This window comes from Alternaria burnsii, assembly GCF_013036055.1.
Source record: "Alternaria burnsii strain CBS107.38 chromosome Unknown 715, whole genome shotgun sequence".
NCBI lineage: Eukaryota > Fungi > Ascomycota > Dothideomycetes > Pleosporales > Pleosporaceae > Alternaria > Alternaria burnsii.
The window spans coordinates 301,226-328,538 of record NW_024066116.1 but is presented as its reverse complement, the minus strand read 5'-3'; the positions used below and the strand labels follow the sequence as shown (position 1 = coordinate 328,538).

At 51.9% G+C, this 27,313-nt stretch overlaps 6 protein-coding genes across 6 annotated transcripts; 1 reads left to right on the top strand and 5 right to left on the bottom strand.

The window, feature by feature from the left end:
• Positions 1–123: 123 nt before the first annotated feature.
• On the bottom strand, positions 124–6,388 carry GT037_007247 (glycoside hydrolase family 78 protein; the record flags this gene model as incomplete). The annotated part of the gene is made up of 4 exons (XM_038932294.1): positions 124–1,980; positions 2,860–4,601; positions 5,294–6,252; positions 6,315–6,388. 4 exons carry the CDS (start codon positions 6,386–6,388, stop codon positions 124–126), a joined length of 4,632 nt encoding a protein of 1,543 aa, XP_038784782.1.
• A 607-nt stretch (positions 6,389–6,995) lies between these two features.
• On the bottom strand, positions 6,996–8,816 carry GT037_007246 (inosine-5-monophosphate dehydrogenase imd2; the record flags this gene model as incomplete). The annotated part of the gene is made up of 2 exons (XM_038932293.1): positions 6,996–8,137; positions 8,321–8,816. 2 exons carry the CDS (start codon positions 8,814–8,816, stop codon positions 6,996–6,998), a joined length of 1,638 nt encoding a protein of 545 aa, XP_038784781.1.
• Positions 8,817–9,984: 1,168 nt separating this feature from the next.
• On the top strand, positions 9,985–15,294 carry GT037_007245 (ras gtpase activating protein; the record flags this gene model as incomplete). The annotated part of the gene is made up of 3 exons (XM_038932292.1): positions 9,985–12,796; positions 12,847–14,268; positions 14,315–15,294. 3 exons carry the CDS (start codon positions 9,985–9,987, stop codon positions 15,292–15,294), a joined length of 5,214 nt encoding a protein of 1,737 aa, XP_038784780.1.
• Positions 15,295–17,337: 2,043 nt separating this feature from the next.
• Positions 17,338–18,269, bottom strand: GT037_007244 (uncharacterized protein; the record flags this gene model as incomplete). Its single annotated transcript, XM_038932291.1, has 2 exons — positions 17,338–17,676; positions 17,700–18,269. The coding sequence occupies 2 exons, from the start codon at positions 18,267–18,269 to the stop codon at positions 17,338–17,340; spliced, it is 909 nt and encodes a 302-aa protein (XP_038784779.1).
• Positions 18,270–19,780: 1,511 nt separating this feature from the next.
• On the bottom strand, positions 19,781–22,835 carry GT037_007243 (uncharacterized protein; the record flags this gene model as incomplete). Its single annotated transcript, XM_038932290.1, has 2 exons — positions 19,781–21,670; positions 21,732–22,835. 2 exons carry the CDS (start codon positions 22,833–22,835, stop codon positions 19,781–19,783), a joined length of 2,994 nt encoding a protein of 997 aa, XP_038784778.1.
• Positions 22,836–24,251: 1,416 nt separating this feature from the next.
• Positions 24,252–25,903, bottom strand: GT037_007242 (carboxylic acid transport protein; the record flags this gene model as incomplete). The annotated part of the gene is made up of 3 exons (XM_038932289.1): positions 24,252–24,935; positions 24,990–25,296; positions 25,347–25,903. 3 exons carry the CDS (start codon positions 25,901–25,903, stop codon positions 24,252–24,254), a joined length of 1,548 nt encoding a protein of 515 aa, XP_038784777.1.
• Between the last annotated feature and the right edge of the window lie 1,410 nt (positions 25,904–27,313).

The following is a 27,313-nucleotide window of genomic DNA, read 5'->3' as shown; positions in this document are numbered from 1 at the left end:
TATTGACCATATGACTGGGTGCAAAGAACAGATCAAGTGTCACTGCTACAACGATCGAGTTCGGACGAAAGGCAAGTGGCAGAGTGACCTAGACGCTTTGCATGATGGCTAGGCTGCCATGAGTCATGTGTGGTGGTGTCGACTTGGACTTCGGAGGGATCTCCTCTTCCTTTTACGGCTCTCTTCATAATCGTTATCGTATAAAGAAGCCACCAATGTCTTCTTCGCAGGAACAAAGCAGTCATTAGGGTCTTTGCTGTCGTAGATCTTGATCTCTATTAATGCAAGAGCATTCGTAGGCAACTCATCGGATGCGTTTGCCACACTCATGCGATACTTGTTGAAGAAGGATTCCGAGAGAAATGTGCCAAGATCTTTCCTTTCTCGCTCGATCTGCCTTACAAAGCCATCGATCTTGGTCGTGCGGTTAGGCTCAGTTCCCCAGTGAGACATTGGGCTGTATTTGCTAAGAAAGTACTGCGCCAAAAGATTGGATAACACCAGCCACTCAACCCGGATCGGGAGTCGCGTTGACGTTTGCAGGTCAGACACTTCGGTAGAAACCTTGAAGTCCTCTCGCAATATACTCACGAACTTGACGTGCTTGCTGTATGCCTCGAGCAAAGTTCTGCATTCCCGAGACTTCGACTCTGTCAAAACATAGCTTTCTAGCGCATCATGTCCCGTTCGCAGAGAATGTGTCAAGGAGATACAATACGTATCGATTTCCGTATCATATTGCGAATAAGTGCAAGGACATAAATTAAAGACCGGCACCTCATCGCTCTCTGGGTTGACATGCTCGAAGGAAATAATCTGCGTCGGTGTCGTGATATTCAGAGGAGTGCTTCCTTCGACAGGCGAGAAAAGATCAACTCCAAATCCACCAACGATCCAGCAAACTGTCAGGAATGTCAATGCCCGCACTTTTTCGTCGTGAAGAGTTTCGAGCGAATGAAATCCTTTGATTACATCCGCGTCGAGCTTGTACATGATCTCATTTATCTGCCAGTACACCATGAATTTTCCCTTTTCATCCGTCGATGCGACTGATTCGAAAGCATCTAGGATCGTGGAAGGGGAACAATAGAAATGGCCATCTTCGGGATCAGAGGCGAGAAATTCATAAGTCTTGATCATCAGTTCCACGAGGCTAGCTCCATAATCTACGTCCATGCCAGTCGTCTGGAAACTTTGTTGGAGTATCCCAAGCAGCCCGTATATCCGGTCGTGGAACTTTGAGCAACGTCTGCCAACGGTCAAGTCCAGGATGCGAGACATAGTGTCCTGAATCGACCTGCCAGACCAATTACTTTCGAACTCTGATTTGACCTCGAAGATCCCATACACTGACCGACTTATACGCCGCTCATGATGTAAAGACACACTGAACCTGTGCAAGTCCTTCCAGGAACAGTAGTGAAGCCCGCAAACTAAGTGGAGCTCTCTGGCAAGAACACACTCCTGGACAATCCACATCCGCTGAAAGTACGATCGGTGACACAACCTTCTGATCGCCATTTCCTCTGCCGAGATTGTGACAAAGTCTGGGTGTAGTTTCTGGTAGTGGTCCAGTATTTTAGGGCGTGTATTCAGGTAATCCAAAGCCAGGTCCGAAAGATCGCCACGTTGTGCAACGCCAAGCCAGGCTACGACATGGGATGCTTGACGATATATTCTACCCATCATGGAAACCTGGTGAGGCTTTTCCCAATCGTTCGACTGATCAATTGCAATGGCGTCAATCCAGAAACAAGGCGAGTCTTCTTCGAATAATCTGGTGCTTGATGTATCCGCCTGGAGGGTTCGTATATGTTCCAAGGCGTCGCGCAGGTTCTGCCGTATCTTAAAGATATTCCCGTCTATAATGATGTCGTGTATCTCCGAGTCATCGCCCCATTCGTACGATAGTGCCACGAATGCTGGGCTCTGCGTAAGCTCACAAGTCTGTGTGTTGAGCCGAATGACATCTGTGTCAGGCTGAAGTTTCAGGAGTCGTATTTGTTCGGATGGACGCGCCAATGGGATATGCCTAAAGAACTTTCTAGACATGGCGGTTTTCACTAAATGGATGGGTGCCTGGCCAAGGGAGTCTTCGTAGAATTCTCTTTCGTAGAGTAAAGGCAGTCGATGGAATCTGTCGAACAGCAAAGAGGGTATAAGTCTACAAAAAGAGATCTAAGCCACAGGGAACGGAATAGGAAAGGTTGGATGCAGCTAAAAACGCCCCTTACGCTATCAGGGCTGGATTGGACTGAGAACATCGAATGGGAAAGCTCCGCCCCCAACCTTTATGCTTCGAACTTCAAGGGCGCTACCATTTCATCAATACTCAAACTTCTTACATCCGCGCGCGCTTCTCAGGAGGATGCGGTTTCCTTCGGGTTGAAATCTAGAAAAACGCCCAAAGACCTGCAGCATATCGATGGCGATGTTGCAGCGCATCCAGATAATTCGAACGACTCGTACCCTCCGTCGTCAACAGCCGGTTGGTCAGAACCACACAGCCGCTTTGTCGACGCAGGATTTGACACCAGTATCGTGTTCTCATGCCGAGTGTTATGGCAGGACCTTTGTACGGCTCGTTGTATACATAACGTAGACTATACTCGATGATAAGCCACCTCAATCTGCATCAAACCATCTGCTAACCTGTATATCATACGTCCCACCATCAACGTCCCAAACCAACTGTCCATCAACTTGAGTATACCCCTCCTTTCCTATCATCTCACCATTCACCGTCAAAACCACCTCCATATAGATTCCCATCCCCTCAAGCGGCAACCTCACCGACCCCTTCGTCCCCACCGGCGTCTCAATCCCCACCGTATACCCCTCCCCATCCTTATTCCTCACCCAGCCCACCCTAAACTTGCCCAACCCCGTCACAAAGCCCCCTTCTGCCTCCTCCAAATCGCCAAACCGCGGCTCAACAACCCACTCTCTCCCCGCAGGTTCCACAACCCTCAGTCCCACCACAAACTCCGTCAACGCACTCGTAGGCCCCGAGCTCCACCCATGTGCATGCGACACATAACTCGGGTCATACCCGTACCCCCTCTCCTGCCTATACCCAAACGTCCCATTCGTCCTATACCCCTCAATCACCGTACTTCCACCCGTGCCATTGGGATGATTAGCATACCAGCCCCAACTCCTACGAATCAATTCCAGCGCACGATCTGTCTGACCGACGGTGAAGTGGCTCTGGATTTCAAACGAGGAGATGAATGGGGATATGTTGCCGGGGAGTTCTGGTGTTTCGGCGCCGATGGGCGTCCAGTTTTTTGTTAACGCGGTGGAGATGGACTGGGCCTGGGCGGAGGAAGGAGAGACGAGGCCGAAGAGGAGGGCCATGCTGTTTGCGTCTTGGGGGTGGAGGGTGGTGAGTGTGGCGTTGTCGCGAAAAGCGCCGTACGCGGTGTCGAAGGTGTGGGTTAGGATGGCTGATTGAAGACACGTGGCGCGTAATGTCCATAAATCCTGCAGCCTAGTGCCGTTTGTCATCGCGGTGTCGTTCAGCCATGTTGCGAGCTTCGCACCGGTCTGCAATGTATGATACAGAATGACGTTCGCTTCGGTGTTGTTGAAGCCAGTCTGCCAGCGCGCCCAGTCCCTCGTGCCCGTCTGATTGAACAACCCAGATCCGTCCACCTCGACTTTAGCATAAACATACTCCATAGCTCTCTTATACCTCGCCCAATTCTTCTGCACAAAGGCTGCATCGTTCGTGTAGAGCATGTAGTTGTACGTCCCGATCATCGTCCACATATGGTACGTATCGCTATTCTGCTGCAACAACGGCGGTCCAGCTTCCGGAAACGAGCCATCTGGATTCTGGTAGTCGAACATGACTTGCAATGCATTCTTCACGCTCTCGAGATCTCCAGTGCTGACAAAAGTTGAAGGGACGGCAATGCCCATGTCGCCTGGCCAGACAGCGCGATCGCGCTTCGCGCCATCGACGATGATGGTCTCTCCTGGTCCCAAAGTACCATTGTTGGCCCAGCCGTTGGCGAGCATGGGAACCCAGCGGCCGGTGTTGGATGGTACGGCGTTAGTTTGGAGCGTGTAGGCGCCTGCATACCATATCCTATTCAGCAGCTCGTCGTTACAATGGAAATACCCCTGATATGCTCTCAGATTCGACCATGTAGGTTGGAAACTGATTTCAAGCTGCACATCCGTGATGTTGACGTAGGTCCCCGAGTTCGTGACGAGGAAAGCAGTCATGTACCGAAACCCTCCTCGCATCACTTCATCCGGCATCGTATACGTCCCCGGGCCAGCACTGGTTATATTGACATACAATGCTCCATCGCGACCAGCAAACTTTCCATTCGACGCATCAGACCACTCGCCGATCCACGTCGATGCTTCGGAAAATGCGAGGCCGATAGCACCGGTTCCATTGCTGGTGTAGGAGAGAGAGGCGATACCGCCAACTTCTATACCGAAATCGAAAACAACATTCGTTCCATTCCCGCGGAGGACCACGAGTTGAGGGTAGCTTGCTGGATGACGGTCTCGAATAGTGGAGACTGATCTTGGGCGAACTGTACGTGATGATGGGGCGTAGATGTTGCCGTGCCAGGGCCCTGATTCGTTAGCGTTTAGGAAGAAAGATAGGAATAGAAGTAGGTACCCTCAAACGCAGCTTCAATTGGTCCATTGCATGTGGTATTTCGCCAACAAGACCCAGCTAGTACCTCCAAGTGCAGCGTCGTCAACGAAGCGATACTTGTCAGCAGTCTAGTCCAATACATGTTTGCTAGATGGAGGATGAGCTGCACGAAGCAGGATGTACTCTGCTGATATCATGTCCTGATAAGCTTCAAGGTTCAAGGTACTATATGGTGTTCGGCATGCGTTGCGCCGAGCCGCCTAGGTGGTTTCGCCGGACCGGGAATACATGAGGTATGCGATCTTCTTGATCATCGCTAGAATGCGGGGAAATAAGCTAAGCGCTAGCTACACCAAGCTCTTTGCGACTGGTGCAGGCTGGTTCCGCTCTTCGGGACCCAGTCCTGGCGGATCTCGTCTTGGAAACTTTGGTTCGATGCTTGATGATCGGCGCTGGCTGGTGATGACCAATACCCAAACAGCTGTGCGAGCATAGTCACATCTACAATCACTTTGTGGTAACATTGGAAGTCAATCGCATTGCTCGATAAGAACAACGCAATCTACAACTTCTCCTGCGTCTTCTTCCCGAGCACGTCCTCCCTCCGTCTAACATCCACATCCCTCGGCCCTTCTCCTTTGAATCTCGTTGTGACAACCCACTCACGTAATCCCCTCCTCCCCTTCCCACCTTCTTGCTCCTCGACCTCTTTACCCGGTCGATCCAATACGAGAACCGCAGTATCTTTATCCACACCTCCCACGCCGTCCTGCCCCTTCTCTCCATACTGTCCCTTCCCCAGCACGATAGGAGAAATACAAGCTTCTGCAAAGGAAGCTTCAGGCTTGCCTTCATACATCCTCGGTTTGCGCAAGAAATCCAGACATTTTTCTCGCTCGAGTTGCAGCTCCGAGATACTAGGTGTAGGACTGCTCGGGCTCGTGACCGTTGCCGCTAAATACGGACTCAGCAGCAGCGTCAGGAAAAACTGCGGCGGAAACAGTATAATCCTATTCTGCCTCGCGAGATCAATCCATTTGTTCGGTGGCAGGAAACGTGCGGCCGTGTGTTCGATACCCCCGTCATGCGTCGGGTTTGGTATAACGATTTCATCTTCTTCTTCAAGTCCAGAGCCAGGGGGCGTGGACGCTGGTGCCGCGTGTTTCGTGGGCGATACGGAACCGAGAGGTAGGAAGTAAATGTACATTTGCGTCGAGAATCTTTTGGGCACGTTGCCGGGCGTTACCCACCGCGTAAACGGTATCAGCGCCTCGGTGTCGGGGACAGCACCCCATTCCTCAAGTAGATCGCCAAACTTGACGGTTCCGCTGTGCACGTCTCGTCGCCCCTTTTCACGTTCTTCGTCGCTGATCTCAGTGAACAGCTTGCCCGTTTTCTTGCTCTTAGCTAGTAGGATACCGCATTCCTCGAACGTCTCGCGCACAGCTGCCATACGGTAGGCAGGCCCATCTTGGTGTCTACCTGGGTCATTCACGTCGGGGATGGCGCCGTCGTGCGTTTTGGAGAGGGCGCCGCCAGGGAAGACGTGTGCGGAGGCGAAGCTCGAGGCTTTCTTGACACGGTGCAGAAGAAGGATTTGGTTGGTAGGGGAGATGAGGAGGACGCTGGGGATGGTCAGCCTATGGTACTTGGGACTGTTGCTAAAGGCGGAGGGTTGGGGGCATACCTTGCGCTGGGTCGTGGAACCGCTGGTGTCTTTGCCGCCTTTTTAGACGGCTGGTGGTCTGCTGGGGTGGACATGTTGCGCTTCTTTAACTCAAACAATCCAGTCGCGGGGCGTTCGATAGCCTTCAAGTAGGCAGCTGTTCGTACTGACGTCGCTCTGTACCAGACCTGTGGTCTGTCGAAAAACGAAGAGAGTCTAGAGGTGGGACGTGTAGAGATGATTTGTCCAAGAGTAAAAGAGCGCGCAGTCAATCTACCTTCAGCCAGGAGACGCATTGGCATTTCCGGCTTCACAGACAGCCGACAATAGCGGTCGGCGCGTCATGACGGCTGGCATGTGGTTGGTGAGTGACGAGTCGACGCGCGGGGAGGTACCGAGGTTAGGACATGTTAGCTCGTACGGTGACATCGCGGCCAAAGAGTCAACACTCCAGAATATCCGGCGGCGGCATGCATCACTGACTGAGCAGAAGACATATTTTATACTTCAATAAGAATGAACAGAGTTCGTGGTATCATTGCTTTTGGCCTATTGTATCCATTGGCTCCCGTAAATAAGAACATCAATCATCTTCGCATAGCGCGTCGTGTCTAATGAGGGAATGAACCAAGCCATTCAACCATCCCAACCACCCACTAACGCCCTCCCAATGCATTTCTTTCGTATATCATTTTCGCTCCTCTATGAGTAAAGCTTCTTGTCGAAGCTGTGCAGACCATGCACGTTACCCTCAGCCTGTGCGCTAGCAGTGCGCAACTCGAACCTGACGGTGCCGTTGGCAACGCCCTTGTGAAGCTCTTCGAGGCTCTTGATACCAATGTCCTGTAGCGAGTGCTGAACACCAGCCATGAGGTAAGGCACGAACTTGGTGATGGAGCCACGGTCCTGGACGGATCCAGAGACACCCTGGGCAACGAGGACACGGTCGCCCTCGGAGAAGTAACGCGCAGTACCAGCGTTGCTGGCCTTGGAGTCTGCGGCGCCGGCGCCGGCCTTCTTGTCCTCCATGGCGGCGATACTGCCCATACCACGGTAGGCCTTGACAAGCTGACCGTCACCGCTGACAAAGTACTCTCCGGGAGACTCGGTAGTACCGGCGAGAAGACCACCCATCATGATGGCCGAGGCACCCATAGCGAGACCCTTGACGATGTGGCCTACATTCTGAATACCACCATCGGCAATGCAGGGCACGCCGAACCGGGACGCAAATGAGGCGACGTTGTACACCGAGGTAGCCTGTGGCCGTCCGACAGCCATGACTTCCTGTGTGATGCAGGCACTTCCGCTACCCATGCCGATACGGAGACCGTCGACACCAGCGGCGATGAGCCCAGCAGCTTGCTCGCGTGTGACGACGTTGCCGCCAATCACGTCAAGCTGGGGGTACTTCTCCTTGATGTACTTGATCATCTCAATCTGGTACATGCTGTTTCCCTGACTGCTGTCGAGGATGACAATGTCAAGGCCGGCATCTACGAGCTTCTGCAGACGAATCTTGTCCTCTGGTCGGGTACCGATGGCAGCCGCCGCGATGAGCTGCTTCGAGTGTGGGAGCTTGGACGCAAGCGGGAAGTTGAGGTTCTTCATCAAGTCGGAGCGAGACAGGAGCGCAATCAGGTTGAAGCTCTCGTCGACGATGGGAAGCTTGCCCTTCTTGGACTTGTTCAAGATGTCGTTGGCTTCCTTGAGCTCAACACCGTGGCGGGCGGTTACGAGGTCGGTGGACATGACTGCGGTGACTGGATCGTCGAGCTTGTCGTGGAACTGGATGTCTCGGGGTGTAATGATACCGACCAACTTGGAGCGAAGAGTGCCGTTCTCTATAACCATTGTTAGTGGGTAATTCCGATAGAACATGTTGACAAAGCGTAGTGGTTTGAAGGCAATTCAGATACATTTTCTCCACAGTAGGCGGAACCTTGCGGATGAACGAAAGTTATTTTGAAAGGTTGATCATCACAATGCGAGTGGGGGTAGGAACAACGAAGCAGAGTCTGACTTACCAGTGACTGGGAAACCACCGAATCCCCACTTCTCCTTCAGCGCCTTGGCCTCTCCAACAGTGGTGCTGGGAGAGATGACGACTGGGTCCAGGATGAAACCGTTCTCAAAGCGCTTGACTTTGCGAACCATCTCAGCCTGGTCGTCCTGAGAGCAGTTGTGGTGGATCACACCAAGACCTCCGAGGAGCGCAATGTGAATAGCCATCTTGTGCTCGGTGACAGTATCCATGGGCGACGAGACGAAGGGCGTCTTGAGAGAAATGCGCTTAGTGATTGGGGTGTCGAGTGCGACTTCCGCTGCGGGGAAGCCGATGTAGCCAGGAAGCATGAGGAAGTCATTGTATGTGAGACCGCCGTTCTTCTTGGAATCGATGAGCGTCTTGATGTCAATGCCATCGTGCTCAGGGTACTCATTCTTGAGAATCTCAAGAGCCTTGGTGTAGTCCAAGGCGTTCTCAGCCGTGTTGGCCATGGCGTCACCGTTGGAGATGGGCATGATAGGTACAAAAAGAAACTTCTCAAGGATTTGAGAAGGGTAAGAGGGTATCACTGAAGGAAACAGACCGTCGTTCTCAGTAAAGGACTCTGGCCGGGGAAAATCGAGGGTTTTCCCAAGAAGAAAAAGTTTGGCAGAGAATGCGGCGCGGAAAGAATTTCAGTGGGCTCCTTCGCCAAGAGTCTGCTGATGTAACCCCGCCTTTTAGCGTGACTAAGACGCGTCCCAAAGGGAGACGATGCGCGCGGAACATGGCAGCGTGTGCGTGTATACTGACTTGAGCACTTGATCTTGCGATGGTGTTGGTGGTTGTCGATTGGTCCAAATGCACGCTGTCTACAGAAACATTATCGACCGATGAGTTCCACAGGAGCCGGCAGGTACCTGGGTGCTTTCGGGTATAGACAGGTTGGGCGAAACCTGTCAACTGGGAGCTCCCTTATACTTGTCAAGTATTGACATGTCGACGAGGATGTAATTGGACGTCTGGAAGGGGTACGCTAAGGGAAGGTTTGGACGCGACGGCTCACCGTGCGACGTGTAGTAGGGCTGCTGTCGCCGTTATGGTGCCGGACGTCTTGTCGCCCTAGACTTCAGGCACCGTTGTCGCGACATGGCGTGGACTGGAGATTTCTGGGGCGGTCGAGGGTAGGGGTGTTGAGTTCGGAGTGAAGGGCTCGCGGCAGACGTGATGATCAACAGCAACCACAAAGGGGATGCAGCACTAGGATGTTGTTTTGAGTGTGCCGGTCCGTGGGACGGGAGTCGGGATGGATGATTTTCGCGGCGTGGAGAGGGCATGCTGGGGTGGTTGGCACGACAACATGCCGGCAAGCCATTGCAGCCCGTGGTAAACATCCGCAAAAGCTTGGACTACACACGTCCGCTTCCAGTTTCAACGCCGCAGCCTTTCATCTACGATACCCAATTTCGATTTCCGTTTCCCATTCCGCTATTCGCCCGTGCAGAGTAAAAGTGCGCGCTTGGTCGCAGGGCTTCAGACATTCGCTTGGTCGAGTTCGCGACTTTTGTTTTGGCGGCAGGCGCAATCCATATTACTTGTAATTATCGCGGGCCTCCATGACGGCCTCTTGAGCATCCACCACCACGCCCACGACGACCTTTCTTTGTTCTGTACGACGCATGCGGTTCGACTGTCGCGCTCGCCATGAGTTCTTACCTGACTGCCCCACGATCGAGACCTGGCCACTCCGCAACATCGCCCTCCCCGCTCCGCCAGACGTCCACAGCTTCCAATGGCTCCTCGAACCACTCTCAGTACCCCCCGAGCCGCTCGAGCACGCAGTCGAGCCATGCATCCAGCGGCTTCGGCTCCTTGTCGCACCGCCGCGGGCTGAGTGAAGCCACGGCTCTCTCTCGCCCGCGAACAGAAGACTACTTCGGATCTGCCGAGACTGACCCATCCGATATGTATTCGAGCATGCGCAAATCCCTACGACCGGCATCGCCTGAGAAACAGACGCCATCGTCTCCCGACAAGGCCATGAGACCGACGACGCCCGTATATCCGCCATCGCCCGAAAAACTGCTACGTCCCGCAACTTTCTCGAATCCGCCATCGCCAGAGAAGCTACTACGCCCAGCAAGTACTAGCCCGGTTCGCAGCAACAGCCACCTGCGATCACACAGCGTCGAGAACCTCTACTCCCCCTTCGACGGCCCCTCCTCGCCGACAGCCAAACCGCGCCCGCTCTCGCTAGCAGTATCTCGACATGATTCCGTACGCGCGCCCACCCGCGACCACTCCTCCCGACCGCTATCCGTCCACCTAGAACGACCAGAACTTAAGAGCTTCCAGAAATCTTCTACGGGACATCTGCGGACTCTCTCCAAATTTGCCGAGGACGCAAACGACGATGACTTTGCCATCAAGTCTCCAGAGCAACAGGTCGTGGGTCTCAACGGGCGAAGGAGGCTGCAACGGAACCCGGATAGGCAAAAAGCAGCTTCCTCGTGGGGAAGTCGGAACTGGATGGATCAACAAAGGCAGTTCTTGCAGGCGTACGAATATCTGTGTCATATCGGAGAAGCCAAGGAGTGGATGGAAGACATTCTTGAAAACGACCTACCGCCCGTTGTTGAACTCGAGGAGGCGCTGCGAAACGGCATCACACTAGCGGAAATCGTACAGTCCATCAAGGGACAGCCGCTACGCATATTCCGCGACCCAAAGCTACAATACCGACACTCCAACAACTACGCGCACTTCTTCAAGTTCCTCGCCGAAATCGAATTGCCCGACCTCTTCCGCTTCGAACTCGTCGATCTCTACGAGAAGAAGAATGTGCCAAAGGTCATCTACTGCATCCACGCGCTGTCATGGCTCTTGTTCCGGAAAGGCATCGTCGACTTCCGCATCGGTAACCTGGTCGGTAAACTCCAATTCGAGGACCACGAGCTGGAGGCTACACAGAAGGGCCTGGACAAGTCTGGTGTTAGTATGCCGAACTTCTCTGGGATGCAAGCAAACTTCCAAGTCGAGCCAGAACCAGAACCAGAACCAGAGCCAGTCGAGTCCGAAGAAGACCGGATCGATCGGGAATTGGGTGAGAATGAGGATATCATACTGGATCTGCAGGCACAGATGCGTGGCGCTCTGGTCAGGATACGTCTTGGAATGCTCATGGAAGAGCTTTGGGACCATGAATACCTCATTGCAGACCTGCAAGCACGTATTCGTGGCGACTGGGCTCGACAGATATCCACCTACCGCATGGACATGAAGCGTTTCGCCGTCACTCTACAAGGTGCTGCGAGAGGATTCCTGGTGCGGTCGAGACTCCAGGGTGAGGAGCAGTTCTGGCACGCCAATGAGGCTCAAGTGTTGAAGGTGCAGAACCTGTTCCGTGGTCGCAAGGCTCGGGCAGAAGTCCAGTACACAAAGTCGAAAATTGAGCGACATGAACACGGCATACGGCAGTTCCAAGCGGCAATTCGAGGAGCACTTGAACGACTTCGCGTCTCCGACCGATACGAACAAACACGGGACACTGAACCAGCTGTTAAGCATGTGCAGGCTATGATTCGCGGCGCCCTTGTACGCGCGCAAGTAGACCGAGAATGGACGGAGCTACGAGAAAACGAACCTCAGGTCGCGGATCTTCAAGCCGTTTCAAGAGCAATGCTTGTCCGTCAATCCATGCGTGCTGACCAGGAAGGTCTCCGTCAACACGAGTCTATGATTACCCTGTTACAGTCTACCGCACGAGGTCTCCTTGCTAGAAACAAGGAAGCCGCGCAGCAAAAGAAGCTGGTAAGCACGAACGTTGATTGGTCTCGTCTTCAGTCCCAAGTTCGCGCCAATGTCTTGAGAAATTCTGTACGAGAGATCCATCAGTTCCTCTTCGCCGAAGAACCTCAGATCACCGACTTACAAGCGGTTGCAAGAGGCGCAAAGATGCGTGCAGAGGTTACTGATATTCTCACGCATCTGCACGAGCAGGAACCTGTTGTTCTGTCACTTCAGTCATACATTCGTGGTTTCCTTTCCCGACAGAAGCACTTTTCTGATCTCAAGGCACTCAAGGCACAAGAACCGACCATCTTGGATCTCCAATCAGCCTGCCGAGGCTTCATGCAGCGCCAACGGACGTATGACACTCTCTGCGAGATCAACGCTCAAGAGCCTGAAACAGTCGACCTTCAAGCTGTGGCGCGTGGTATGCTGGCCAGGTTGCGGATCGGTATGCAGCTCGGCCAAGTGGAAGAACACGAAGAGGCCATTTTCGAATTACAGACCTTGGCGCGTGGTTTGATAATTCGTCAGAAATTTGCAGAGAAGCAGCAGTTCTACAAGGAGAACATGGAAAAGGTCATCAAGGTGCAGAGCTTCATTCGGGGTCGCCAACAAGGTGAGGCCTACAAGAGCTTGACTAGCGGAACCAACCCTCCAGTATCAACTGTCAAGAACTTTGTACATCTCCTCAACGACAACGACATCGACTTTGACGAGGAAATCGGTAAGTGGCCATTTTCTTGCTGTTATGGCAACGTACTAACTGTATACCAGAGTTTGAACGCCTGCGCAAGACTGTAGTACAGCACGTACGTCAGAATGAGCTTGCCGAGCAGTACGTCGATCAGCTTGACATCAAGATTGCGCTGCTTGTAAAGAACAAGATCACTCTTGACGAGGTCGTCAAACATCAGAAGCACTTTGGAGGCAATGTGGGAACTCTACTCAGCAGCAAGGACATTTCCTCGAAGGACCCCTTCGATCTCAAGGCCCTCAACAAGAACTCACGCCGGAAGTTGGAGCAATACCAGGAGCTCTTCTTTGTTCTGCAGACCCAGCCCCAGTACATGGCAAGGCTTTTCAGGCGCATACGTGAACAGAGCTTGGCCGAGGGTGACATCAAACGTATCGAGCAGCTGACTATGAGTATGTTCGGACTGGCCCAAAAGCGCAGAGAAGAGTACTGGCTATTGAAGCTACTCGCCAGATCGCTGAAAGAGGAGATTGAGGGTTGCGCGAACCTCCATGAGTACCTTCGAGGCAACTTCTTCTGGAACAAACTATTCGCCAACTACATCAGATCACCACGAGACCGCAAGTTCTTGAAAGATGTCCTTGGATCTGTTATTCGCGAAAACATTATTGAGAACGAGCACCTGGATCTGGAGAGCGACCCAATGCAGATCTACCGCTCCGCTATCAACAACGAAGAGCTCCGTACTGGCCAAAGGAGTCATCGTGACCCGAATGTCTCGCGAGACATAGCACTCAAGGACCCTGAGACGCGCGCAACCTTTATCCACAATCTGCAAGATCTCCGCGATGTCGCAGACCAATACTTCACAATGTTCGAGGAAGTGCTTCACCGCATGCCTTATGGAGTGCGGTACATTGCACAGCAGATGTTCGAAGAGCTACGTTTGAAGTTCCCCTACGAAGCACAAGAGCAGCTTCTACAGATCACGGGCCACTGGGTATGGAAGGCTTACATCCAACCTGCTCTGTTGCAACCCCAGCACTGGGGTGTTGTGGACCGCGGTCTATCGCCAGTCATGAACAGAAACCTCGGAGCTGTCGCCAAGGTTCTCAGTCAGATCGCATGTGGTAAGCTGTTTGGTGGTGAAGATCTCTACCTGCAACCTCTTAACAGCTACATCACGGAGGCCATCGATCGGATGCAAGATATTTGGTCGAACATGATCAATGTCCGCGCCGCCGAGGCTCAGTTTGAGATTGACGAGTTCAACGATCTGTTCGCAAGAACCAAGCCAACACTCTACATCAAACTCGCAGATGTATTCGCCATTCACAACCTCGTCATTGACGACCTACCAAGTTTGTGTCCTTCGCAAGACGATCCCCTCCGCGAGATTGTCCGTGAGCTCGGTAGCGCGAAGAACAACGAAAACGAGCTTTTGCACGTCAGCACCAGCGAGATTACCTTGACCCTGAATCCTAAGTATCATGAGCAAGAGGGTGAGTTTTACCGTCCTGCACATCTGACAACTACTAACGTTTCCAGATCCGGACTCCGCTATCAAATCTCTCTTCATGGAAACCAAGCGCTATGTCCTATACATCATCCGCATCCAGACCGGCGCCAACCTTACCGAAATCATGACCAAGCCCATCACCCCCGACGACGAAGCCCGCTGGGACGCCCTCGTCAACGAAGAAATCATCGCCCAACGAAGAGATCGCTCACGTAAACAATCCAACATCGTCCGCTCATCCGCCGCATCAACCTACACCCAGGACATGGGAGCCAACTCTGTCCTCGACCTTGACTACCCCACTCTGAAGCAATACTGCCTAGAGAACATGGTGCAACTTCAACGCGCAGGCCGCATCTCCCACACGAACAACTACCAGGATCTTCTCAATGCCATCGCAGTCGATATCCGGACGAAGCACCGCCGCCGCATCCAACGTGCTAAAGAGCTGGAGGGTGTAAGAACTACACTCGCTGCTTTGGACGAGAAGGCGCATTTCTTGGAATCGCAGTTGAAGAGTTACAACGACTACATTGAACAAGCCATGGTGACTCTGCAGTCCAAGAAGGGCAAGAAGAAGTTCCTCCTCCCCTTCACCCGCCAATACAACCACCAGCGCGAATTGAAGAACTCGGGCCGTGAGTACCGCTTTGGTTCGTTCAAGTACTCGGCCAGGAACCTGGCCGAAAAGGGCATCCTGATCTCGTGGTCTGGATACGACGAACGCATGTGGGATCGCCTTGACATTACTATTTCGTCGAACCAGACGGGTATCTTTGAGATTCAGGGTAGCCAGGGTTCCATGATGATTCCGGGTGCTTTTGCAGAGGTGCCGCTCGATGGGCTGCTGCAGGCGCAATTTGATAATCATCAGTTCATGAACTTGTTTGGAGAGGGTGTTGGCAGTGGTGGTGGTAAGATGATTGGAAACGGAGCGGATGGAGTGGCGAGGGTTAACGTTAATTTGTTTTTGCATTTGATTTTCAAGAAGTTTTACAGGGATGGATAAAAGAGTTCACGGCTGGCTATACTTTTTTTTTCTCATCGCATGGGATAGGGTTGGGGGTGTTTGGGCGGTGTAGGAAGGTGTGTGTGGTGGGAACTGTCATACCTTGTGGTTTTTTCATCCTTTTTTTTTCTTGTGTCTTGAGATGCATTTCATGGTCGGGGAAAGGTGTTGTTGGTTACGACCATGATGATATCTTGTCCGTCGGTTGACGTCTTCTTTTTCTTCTTCTTTCCTTTTTTTCTGGGAAGATCCTTACTTTTGAGATGATACATAAATACCTTTCTTAGCATCAATGCATTTTACATAATTTGTAAAGGAACTTGTGCATGTCGTTCATTCTATGGACGATACAGACTTCATTCCTCTAGTTATGGAAACGCCGACCAACGTCGAAGAGACAGCACGACCTTCTCTTCAGCGCGCATCTTGATGCGGAATCAGTGTACAGGCACATTAGAGACATTGCTGCCAGCTGCAGAATGTGTACGGGGATAAAATCGCATATACAAGTCTACCAAGCTAGCTAAGATGTGACACGACCCATATATACTCCTGCATGAGTAAGAGCACGCAGACGTCTCGGCATCGGTTTCCCGACACAGCAACCGGACGCAAGATGTAAAAGTGTGAAAGAATAGCGAAAGAATACATAACGAGCGTTGCTTGCTTCCGTAAAATTTGGCAAAGAAGGAAGAACAGAATTGGGAGCCGATAGTGATATGGTGCCAACGAAGTGAACCCCTCCGCGTCTTGGACGTGCCTGTGTCTTCATCATAGCAGCAAGCAACTGGCCAGCCTGCGGGCTAGCCATCCCGGCCCGCCAAGCGCGGGAGGCCGCCATTTCCGCCGTTGCGGCCTGGTGCATGGCCATTCCAAGGGCCTCGATGGCCACGCCGCCGGAGCGTCAGGGGCGTTGTGGCTAGATAGCTCTTGGGTGATCCTGGGAAGGCCTGGACAACCGCTTATCCATTCATGTGCACCCTGATCTTCATTGAAGTTACAATAAGGATTGTGTGCACAATCCAGGTTATCGCGTTCTGCCTCTGAGAATTCGAGTCCCTGTGAAGTGGTGAAGGGGATTCGACACCGCCGTAGTTTGGCTTTGTCGGGGTAGTCCTTCTATCCGGCAGCGATGCCATGGATGACTGGTCTTCGATCTGGGTTGGGTACATCCCGTACTGCTTGTTGCATGCTAAAAGACCTTGCTGAAGTGTGTACTCTTTGTACCTCGCCTGCGGTTCTTAGGGGCCGTTTTCGGAGAGGACTACGGTGTTCGAATCTAGGTTGTCCATAGCGTTATGTACATCGCTGGAGGAATCTTGTCGAACGACCAGATCTTTTGCAGAGGTACCGCGAGTGACGACATTGCAGCTGCTGAAAACTTGGAGTACCTTCGCTGAAGACGCTGTTCTCAGGATGCGGATTCGGAGTAAAAATTGAGACACGTCTGGCGAGGAAGACTAAAGGTGGTCGACGGGGTGAGCGGTCTACTTTTCACATTTGTCGTTGCACGGCAGTGCCGCTTCGACCATTGTACAGCTCTCCAATGGCGCCGTGTTGGTACGAGGTACTATGACCGCAGTGGTGGTAATGCATACAGGCTAGCTCGCGCTCGAAAGCTCGTGCTCATTCAGAGCATCTCGAGCATATTTGACGAGAACTTGTTGGCATTGTGTGAATCTGACGTCCTTAAGAGGGGTTGCGCTGATCGAAATCGTTATCGATTCGGACGATCTTCAGGAAGTCTCCACGAAGGTTGCTGGCGGAATATGGGGGGTATCAGAATGTATTGTATAAGCTAAGGAGCTAACTACCAATGGAAAGGGCCTCTTGTACCCCCAAGGTAGTCACATGACGGTAGCGGTAGACCCCAACAGGGGGCTGATTTGGGCAAAAATGCCGGATCATGTTTGAGTAGGCCTCGTCCTTATTCTTGCGAATTTGAAGGTCCCACAGTGCAGTCCGAGAAAGCGTGAAGAAACATGGTAAGGTATGGTGAAGAGCAATCACCGAGACCTTCAGGCGGGCGGAGCGTCTGGCCTCTCAGCTGTTGTCGATGTTCTCTGGTTTGATGACCGGCGAAGAGAGAGTGAGATCAACACAGACTCTGGGGGCGTTTGCGTGGGCCTCTTCTGCGATGACTTCTTTCGCTTGTTCAATAGAACCATTGCAACGAACTAGAGTTTCAAGGAGCAACTCCTGGCTTTGTGTAGGGTGTAGGGGCGCGAGGATAGCCATCATCTGATCCGTCGTGAAGGCGGTTTCGAGCCCGAAGTATGTGTTCATCATCCTTTCCTTGTATGCCACTGCGGATATGTGCTGGGATAGTCCGTGATGTATACCACGTTGGATGGTATCAGAAGATGCGACATCGATCTCGATCTCGACAACGATAAGTTGGCGACCGGGATGTTGGCGATGGCGATAGCGATGGCGATAGCGATGGCGACGTCTGCGAAAAGCAGCCACAGGTAAAACAGGAACTGATAGACGTCCATGATCTTCGTAAGATTGTGGTTACAGGTCTTTGTTGTAATCTCGATGCGGTATCTTGTTCGAATCATGCCGATCGAATCGGTGTTGGTTCCGCATCCGCAGCGTGCGACCATGGATAGAGAATGGGTACAAACATTGAGGCGTAGCTCGGGTGGTAGATCGAGGAAATCGTGGAATTTTAGCTCATAGACCCAGGCCGTAGCGGAGGTAGCAGCTCCGGCAATGGCAATGAACTCGATCATTGTCGCATCGTATAGATGATCGTTTCCCACACAGCTCTTCGGAATGAATAAGCGGCATTGCTCATTGACACATTGATGTGAATAACGCGCAGCGTATAGTATCTTTCCGCTTTGAGTGAGTACGCTTCGCATACCTTGGGACTCAGAAACACACTGTTCGATGCAGCGCATAGCTTCGTGCTGGCTCTTGAAGAGATGATCGATACCAGATATCTGTTCGAAGACGAGGTACGCCATTGGGGATGACGTTCGGCGGGAAGTAAAGGTTAGGGTTCAATCGTATCGTATAGCGATGGTCGGACGTATATGCCGTCAATATACACCCCCTCCAGGCTACTACAGTCGGAAATTGTCTCCAATTCGAAGCAATTAATAACCTCAGGAAGGGGACGCGATTTGTGGAATCGTTACATATGCTCACCTTGTCGACAGGAAGGTCATGTCGAGCTTGCGCAGGTTCTTGCAAACGATGACCAAGTCTAGGCTTGCTGCCGGTACTGGTGCTTGTAAGTTATTTTGCTAGAGCCTGAGGCCGTGGGGATATGTACCTGATCGCTATAGTGGCTTAAGATAGACAACGTGCGCATTCGCCATGGCACGCTGTTGGATAGCATGGTTCTGGCTTGGGATTCAATCGTGATGATTTCATGAACATGCATAGCCGAACTGGTAGCGAATGTGTTGTTCGGGGCGAGAGGGTTCGAGGATTGGAGAGGACGTGACGTTGTCGTCGATACAGTCTTTGTTGTAATGAGGGAGCATGTCGAGAGTTTGTTCCACCAGGTGACTGCAATATGCTTGCGGGTTCTGGTCCCAGGAGAGCTTTGGCAAAGAGAACAGTGGTACAATGGTGGAGGTAGATATGAGAAGAGTGCTGAGAAGATTGCGAGATGAGTGGTGGATGTGAGTAGCAATGAAATGGTACAACCTTTGAGGTTGGAAGTGAGTAGTGGAGTAGAAGTGTTCAGGATTGAATGGAGGTGTTTTTATATGGGCAATACACTAGTGGGTGCGGTAAGCACCAGTAACAATACATGAGATGGTACCTTCTTACAGTTAGATTCGTTGATCGTAAAAGCAGCAAACCCTCATAACCTTCCTTCCTCTAGTGTGGAAGCCGACTGGCAACGTGGGCAGGCAGCCTGGGTATCATGGTTGATTTTTGATGTTAGTAGAAGTCACTTACGGGCATACTATACATTGCGGAAAGTGTACATGGCTCATGATTCCTGTGTTACAAGGAGTCAATAGATGTACCATGTGATCGTAGCTGACGCCGAACCTCTTACCTGTCAACGACAACTACCGGCAGCCTCCTTCCCTGTCGGGTTCATGCTCTTGACTTGGCGCAACTGCCCGTTCAATATCACTCAAAAGCCGTCCTAGCTTCTTTTCCCCTGTAGCCTCCTGCATCGCCAATTTGTTCGACCACGTGTTACAGAGTTCTGTTAGGACCGTATAACGGTATGACAGATCTGCACCAATACGGATCAATGTCATCGTAACCTCGGAGTACCCGTAACAACCTTTGTCTTTGAGCACGGAAGGCTCGGGGGGTGGGAATGTGATGATAGTGGTCAACGTGGGGGGTGATTGGATATAGGTCGTATGTAATCAAGGACAGGAGGTTGGTGTTGGATAGATAGGGAAGTACAAATCATACTGGAGTCAATATGTGGTGTGGTAGATGCTTACACTAACCAGGGATCGGGAAAGCTTTTGAATGACAAGGCCGCTATACACTGCGTTTATGAAAGCATTGGCGCCACTGCTTCTGCAATCTCGTTGCAGAGTGCTATCCACTTCCTGCGATCCTGTAGATCCTCTATCCTTTTCGCGGCACTCTGTGGATCCCCCACTGTCTGTAGTAGCGACTTTAGCTTATCTTGTTCACCATCGAAGTGAGTACCCCTAACAAGTGCACCGCCACGAATCATCAACATCGTTATTTCGGCGCTTCGAATTTCGGGGGTACGTTCAAACGTGACCATGCACCCAGATTCCATCCAAATCTCCCAACAAGTTTTCTTATCTGTCCCAGATACTGCGATACGTTCGTTCGGATTGCATCCAGCTTGGAGCAGAATGTTGATCATATCAGACGAATATGGGTAACCGTGCGGGGTAGCGAGCCTTTTAAACAACATAGGCTTCTTCAAGGCGTGATATAGAAGACTCCATTGCGTACTCGCATCTTGGTTGTGCAGCTTCCGTAGCGTGACTATCTTACGCAGATCACGCAGATCATGGCTTTCAACGAACGCGACTAAATCAAGTTCTATAGCCAACAGAAGAGCGGATTCATCCACAGCGGGAGCAAAGCCAGGTCGGGTGGAGGGTATCTGTATGTCGCTTACTGGCTGCATGAGCGCATAGGCGAAGCGGTTGAGTAGGCGTCCTAGTGTCGGTATCGATGTTGCCTCGATTTCCTGCATATAAAGAAAGGCTGTATAAATCACATTTTTGCCTTCGTGGAAAGTCGTCTTCTGAGCACACAACAAATAGCAGACCATGTATGCCAATACAGTGGTGGCGTCAAACTCGTGGTCGTCAATTCGCAAGCATTCCATTTCCCACACACCCGGAGTGCAAAGGAATTCGAACACTGTACGATGCATGAAGACCACGAAAGGACCATTGACGAGATCATAGTCCTTTGTTGTGACCTCTAAGAGTCCCCTGCATCGACTTCGCAGGCGACCTTTGAGCATGGCACTTCTTGCTTTCCGTTCGTTAAGAGAATCTGGGATGAACTCTCCCATTGCGTCAGTTTTCATGTCCTTCTCGTGCGCCCAAGCTAACCGGAAAGCTGGTATCCTGTTCTCGAAATGCAGCTTTCGACTGGTGTAGCATACTCGTAGTAGTTTCGCAGACTGCTGAATGAAGCGAGTGGGAAGGCCGTTGAGTATGTGACGAAAGAGTTGTTCGAGTTCTGGTGGTAATTCATCAACACGACGACGAAGTTCGTCAGCATCGTCGTACGCCTCGAACCCCTCCGTAAGAGTGCGGCATGCAAGAACAACCCACAAAAACACACCGCTCGCTTTGCTCTGTATATCTTCCACCAGCCCTTCCAGGGTTGCATCGCTCACACATTTAGCTTGGCGGACATAAGGGTGCGAACGTAAGACGTCGTTGATGTATCTTTCGATGTCTGGCTCTGTGAGATCCTGAAGCTTAAGCTTGGGCGCTGAGGAGAAGGCTGCGACACAGCTATCGATAGGTCGACTTGATACTATGATCTTGATGTTTGCGCTGGTGATGAAACTTTTTACGAACGATATCCCATCTCGGTGGTTGCCGGTAAACTCGTCTAGGCCATCAATGAAGAAAGCGAAAGCCCCTTTCGTCTGTTGATTGCCAATTTGCTGGAACGCAGTCTTCATTTCGCTGTGCGACGGGAGTCTCAAGCCTACAACACCACTCTGCGCTTCCTGCCACATGTATGGCAATACTTCAGGGGTCAACGTTGGGTTCTGCTTCAGAACGTGATGTAACAGTCCTCGAGCGAGTCCTTCTTGAGAGCTCTGCTCGACAGCTCCGATGTTCCACAAGAAGAACGAGGCTACAGTCAGTTTCCTTTCTCCCGCCCATTCTTGCAGGAAAGAAACAACCTGAGGGTGATGGAACAAGAATTTCTGACAAAATATCAACGTCAGTATAGCCCTCATCTACAACTTGCGCGTACATTCTACTCACCATCAGCGTGGATTTTCCGCTACCGGGCTTGCCATGTATCCAGTAAATGTCAGGTCCAGAACGCAACCACTCGCCCAGATCATCCCAAGCCACATCGGAAGCAGGTGGACGAATAGCCCATTCAAGGGTGTTGGAATGAGCTTCAACAACATTGTTTCTTCTATCATCGATCAAGCGAAACCAAAGATGATCGAGGATTAGTTTGGTACAAGCTGCGTCGATAGCCTGTTCGGTAATGTTGACTAGCTCACTGTTGTCGGTTATGGAAGCGTACATTATCTTTCTGAGCTCGCGAACGCTGCTCATATCCTGCAGATCGCGCGCCAGGATTGTATGAGTAGTCCCACCACGAAGTGGTGGGACAAGTCTATCGATATCTGAAATGAGTTCTGATAGTTTTCGAACAAGACTGTCAAATTGGTCTTTATCCCTGATGACCCATTTGATATTTCCGGACAGTGAGGATTTGCTTTGACGATTGTCGTGCAAATTGTGGCTGGGATGTTCAAACCGGGATCGGTACGTATCGTATCGCGGTCGCTTGTTCTGGAGATTGTTGTCCGGACGTCGGTGCGACGACTCCGCCTGATCAGACTGAGATGATACGTAATCAGACCAAGATCGCTTCGCGTGGCTATTGATGCCTGATGAGTCTTGAGGGTACCTGCTTCGTTCGAGTTCGCTTTCCCTTGCATCGCGCCGGGATTGGAGAGTAAGTGACATGTCGCGTATACGAGCCATCAATGAATTGCTGACAGTCGTCGAAGACTCAGTTGTCTCAGATGCCTCCGCTGCTCTCACACCATAGCGTTGTTGCAACACGTTGCCATCTTGGAGAAGTTGGCGAATGCACCCAAGGGTCCTGTAGATGAGAGATGCGACAGTAGCTTCATTCAGTCGTGCGTCGTATGTTTCCTCGTCGTAGATGTGCATACGCTCCGCCCATTGTAGTAGTAATGCTCTTTGAAGATCAAGCCTTGTTGCAAGTAGTATGTAATCCTTTCCCATGGATTTCGCCGCACCGATCTGCGAGAATAGCTCGACGCAATCTTCGAAGACACCTATAAGTGCAACAGCACCTATGACAACGCCCGCCACTTCCATGGGACGATTTCCCTATAAGCTCAGATAGGGACCGGAATGTTGACCGATGCTGTATCGTGTGTCAGTACGCTGGTGAGACGGAAATACTATGCGACTACCTTCAGTGTCCTCTTAGGCGAGTTTGTGCGCTTTGGTACGACTGTACTCAGATACGACGAACAATCGTCGCTCACTAGAATGAGTACCCCTCGAGAAGGTGATTGTACATGAACTTACGGAGTGTAGAGTAGTAGTCTTAACCTGCTGATGGGATGAGGCTGTGTTTTGCAAGCTGTGTGCGCGTGTTGAAGGCTGAATCTGCCTGACCCCGCGACTGCATGATGCGTAAGAACGCGCCCTCCGCTCACTGGCTGCATGCAGTAATACCACAGACGCCACTTGCCGCAGCACAGCAGAGTTCATTTTTGCCTCGCCTGTAATTCAAGCTGCGAGGTGGCGGTTGGAAAGTTACATTGCGGCCAGTCCCTAGGTAGGATGTGTTATCGCGTGTCAAAAACTAGGCTGAGAAGCGGTCGCAAATGCTTCAGCTGCAGCTTCATCCTCTAGCCGGCGTATCTTCCGGCGCCTTATCAGTCGAGAGTTTCATCAGAGATGGTCATTATGATCAACGTGTAATTTTGTGGGCGATGAAACGGAGATACACTGGATTAAAGCAGACATGAGTGTTATCTTCTTGGGCGCGAGCTCCCGGTCACAGACGGCGCGTGCCAGCCGCGCTAATGAGCCAGTGTGTGGCGCAGAGTGTGGCTCGAGCAGAATCAATCCAGCATCGGCCAAACCGCCGCACCACTAATGCGTACCGAAACCTACCACCTTTCCAAACGTCAAAGTCCTCGCTACCAAACACAAATGATACATGGTACCGGTAAGTGCAAACGACACCTGCCACCCATCACTTCATCCTCGCACTTGCAGTCGCGCCCCGCCCATCCTTCGGTATACCCAGTCAGGCATATGCAACGATCGGACCATTGCTGTTCCGACATGACTCGCGCCCCCAAACAAGGCATCCAATGTCCGCCCAATTGCAGTAGTCGGATCTGGGCGATCTTGGTGATCTTGGTACGAGCACGTGCGGAGAGAATGAGTGTTGGTGTGGGTGTGTGGAGATTCTGAGCTTTATGAGGCTCTGCTCCGTGATTTTATGGAGCGCGCGGAGTATGCAGAAGGGGTAGCATGTGACCTGGAATAAGCTGGACATGCTCTGTGGTATTGGAAGGTAATGCGTGATCGTTATTGACATCACAAGGAAAGCCTGAGCAAGTGGCAAAGGTTTATTGTTCAATGTTCGTATTCATTCATCATATCTCATGGTCGCAGTGACCTGTGTGGTATCATCATTTCGGGTTCAACCCAACGGCTCGCGCCGCGTATAAACTTTCTGCACTGCAGACAAGATCCAGGCGAGCACTAAGCTCAAGCCTTCTCGTTGTGGTTGGAGCCGTCAATGACCTCAACCGCCTTAGCACCGTCCTTCTCGCTGTGAATGCTACCAGACTCGATATCCTTAACAGGCTCGATGTTGGCGCCAATAGGACCAGCCTCCTCGAAGTGACGACCCTTCTTCTCAGGACCAATGGCGGTGGTGACTGCGATACCGATAGCGATGATCGCGGTAGCAACACCCATGACGGGTCCGTAAGCAGGCGACTGCTCGCCCTTCGCTGTGTTGATCATAGTGGCTTCAGCGACGGCGTTGACGATCTGAGCAGAGGGCGAGGAAATCATGTTTCCGAGTTGGTAGGTGATACCGACGAAGGAAGAACGGAAAGCAGGTGGGGACAGCTCGCTCAAGTGGATGGGAATGACTCCCCAGGCACCCTGGACGAAGAACTGGATCATGAAACCAGATGCAGACAAACCACCCTCGGTAGTGGGGAGAATCCAGGCAGGGATGAGGCAACCGGAGATGAGAGCAGCGCAGACGATCATGCGGCGACGACCGAACCATTGCGAAGTGTATCCGAGGATAGTACCACCAACACAGGCACCAGTCTTCATGAGAATAGAGGCGCGAGTGGCACCGGCGGGGCTGAGATGCTTCTGCTCCTTCATGAAGGTGGTGTAGCTGTCTTGGCTAGTGTGGGAGTAGTAGTTGAACTAATTTGATGTTAACAATGGATCTTGCGTACAAGAATCAGTGGCTAAACATACCCAAGTCATGAGGATGATGCAGTAGACACACATCTTCCACTCCTTGCGAAGCATTTGCTTTGTCTCGGCCCAGAAGGCACCAGGCGCCTTTCGGTGACCAGCCTTCTTCGCCTCAAGGAACTGCTTCGATTCAGGGAAGAGGACGCGGATGAGACCGACTGCGATAGAGAAACCGGCGCCGACCCAGAACACCGTCTTCCAGGTGTTAGTTGCGCCACCGACACCCAAGTTGGCGCACGCGGCAAGGACGTAACCGAATGAGTAACCTTGCTGCAAGATACCACTCATGAGACCACGAGCGTTGACACTGCAGATGTTAGCATTTGCGACCCAATAACGGAGCTGAGGTCTACTTACGGGCAGTTCTCAAGTGCCATGGAGATGGCGTTTCCGTAAACACCTCCCATGAAGAGACCGAAAAGACTCCTGACGGCCAAGAATTGCTGGAAAGTACCAGCGTAAATGGTAGCAACCTGGAGAAGACCCAAGATGATCATGTTGAGAACCATGGGCCATTTGCGACCAAACTTGTCACCAGCTACACCGAACATAGCAGCACCGACAGAGCGGAGAAGCAGTGTCAGAGTGATGGCAGTTGAGATGGCAGTGTTGGATGTGTCGTAGTAGTCGGCAAGCTTGGTTGTCTGGATTGACAAGGCGTGAAAGTCGAAGGCATCGGCAGTCCATGCGAGGAAACCGACGAGGAAGTATAGCCAATCCTTCCATCCAAGCTGAGCGAACAGGCTGATAGGATTCTTGAGAGGCTCTGGCTTCTGCCACTCGCAGTGCTCTTCTCCGTAGTCATTACGAACGACTACACGCTGGTCCCAGGTGAACAGGTCCTTGAGACCCTGTTTGGCGGTAGGGATGATACCCTTTGCCAATGGGTCCGCGGGGCGGTTGGTGCTTGACATGGTGTTGGAGAGACCTTGAGTCGAGCTTGAAGGCAATGAGAAGATAAGTAGACTGCCCTGTGGATGTAGGCGCAAGTCCGATCACACTGCTGATTCCAAGATCGGAGACGGGGCAGCCATATATATACCTGCGTTTGCTTCTGATTGATCGAGTCGCCTCGTAACGATACTACAAACGCCCATACCAGTCACCCGCTGAGTCTTGATGCGGGCCAAGCCTGCCAAGTCCGTCCATGCAGTCGTTGTTGGACGGATGCGCACTGGATGTAACCATCTCCAGCATGCCAAGGTCACTAATTTACACTAAGCATTCCGGTGGGCCATCCTAGCGCAAAAGCGTGAGTGACAAAACAGAACATGTTCCGGGGTCGGATCGGACGTATCAGTGCGTTCTCTCAGAGCGGAGGAAAGAAGTGGGTGTGACGATCCTACGACGCCGTTGACATTTTCCCCACGGGGTGTGCTTTTCGAAATTCCCGCAACGTGGTAACTTTCCAACCACATATCTATGCAACCACACCATCATAAACGCATTGGTGTGTAGTAACACCGAAAACCGTTCTTTGCTTGTGTCCGACCAAGCTCCGGTAAGCGCTGGAGAAGCTTCTCGCGCGACTTGCTCGCAAAGAAGCTTTAAGCCAGTGAGGCAGCCACAAAACTTGGCGACTGACCCCGCAGTGAAGAGTTATGCCGCCGCGGCTACCGAAGCTTTCGTCGCCTCGTTGTAAGCCAAGAGGAAAGACGGCACATACGATAGCCAAGATTCTTCATCGTCAGCCGAGCTTCCTTGAGTGGGCTTCTTTCGACACCCATCCTTTGTTCATCGCGACGTGTGACGACGTCCTAGCGCACAACACCAGCTATTGCTTACAATCATCAAAAATAGATACGGTCGACCTGTTGATCTGGGGATGCTTTTGCGTTATCAGCAGACTAATTATTGGTGCAAGGCCCGATGGTTCGGCTTGCGGTCCCTAGGGTTGGCGGAGTGTTTCGCGCACGCGGCTAGGTGAAAAGCAAGCCTGCACAACACTGTGAAAGTGAGCGGAGACAAAGAGGCCTTGGCGGTATAAGTCTGTCTGTTAAAATGACCTGACCTATCCCTGCCGGTGCGCAAATAGACCAGATTTGGATTGGGGAACGGTAAGGATTGGATGTATGGTTGATGAATGTGGGGACGGCAAGGGCGATAACGTTTGGATGAGGGAGGGCGCGCCCCCGTGTCCCTCGCTAAATCCTACACACCACCAAGACTCCGATTCCAAACGCCGACCGGAGGACACTTACTCGTGAGTACTCTTGGGTGTGATAATAATTGCATAATATTGTATCCACACTTGTGGCCTGAGGTAAGGCGTGCGCCCGTGGAGGTATCGTGGCCTTTTTTCTTCACGACATGTGGTTTCAGTC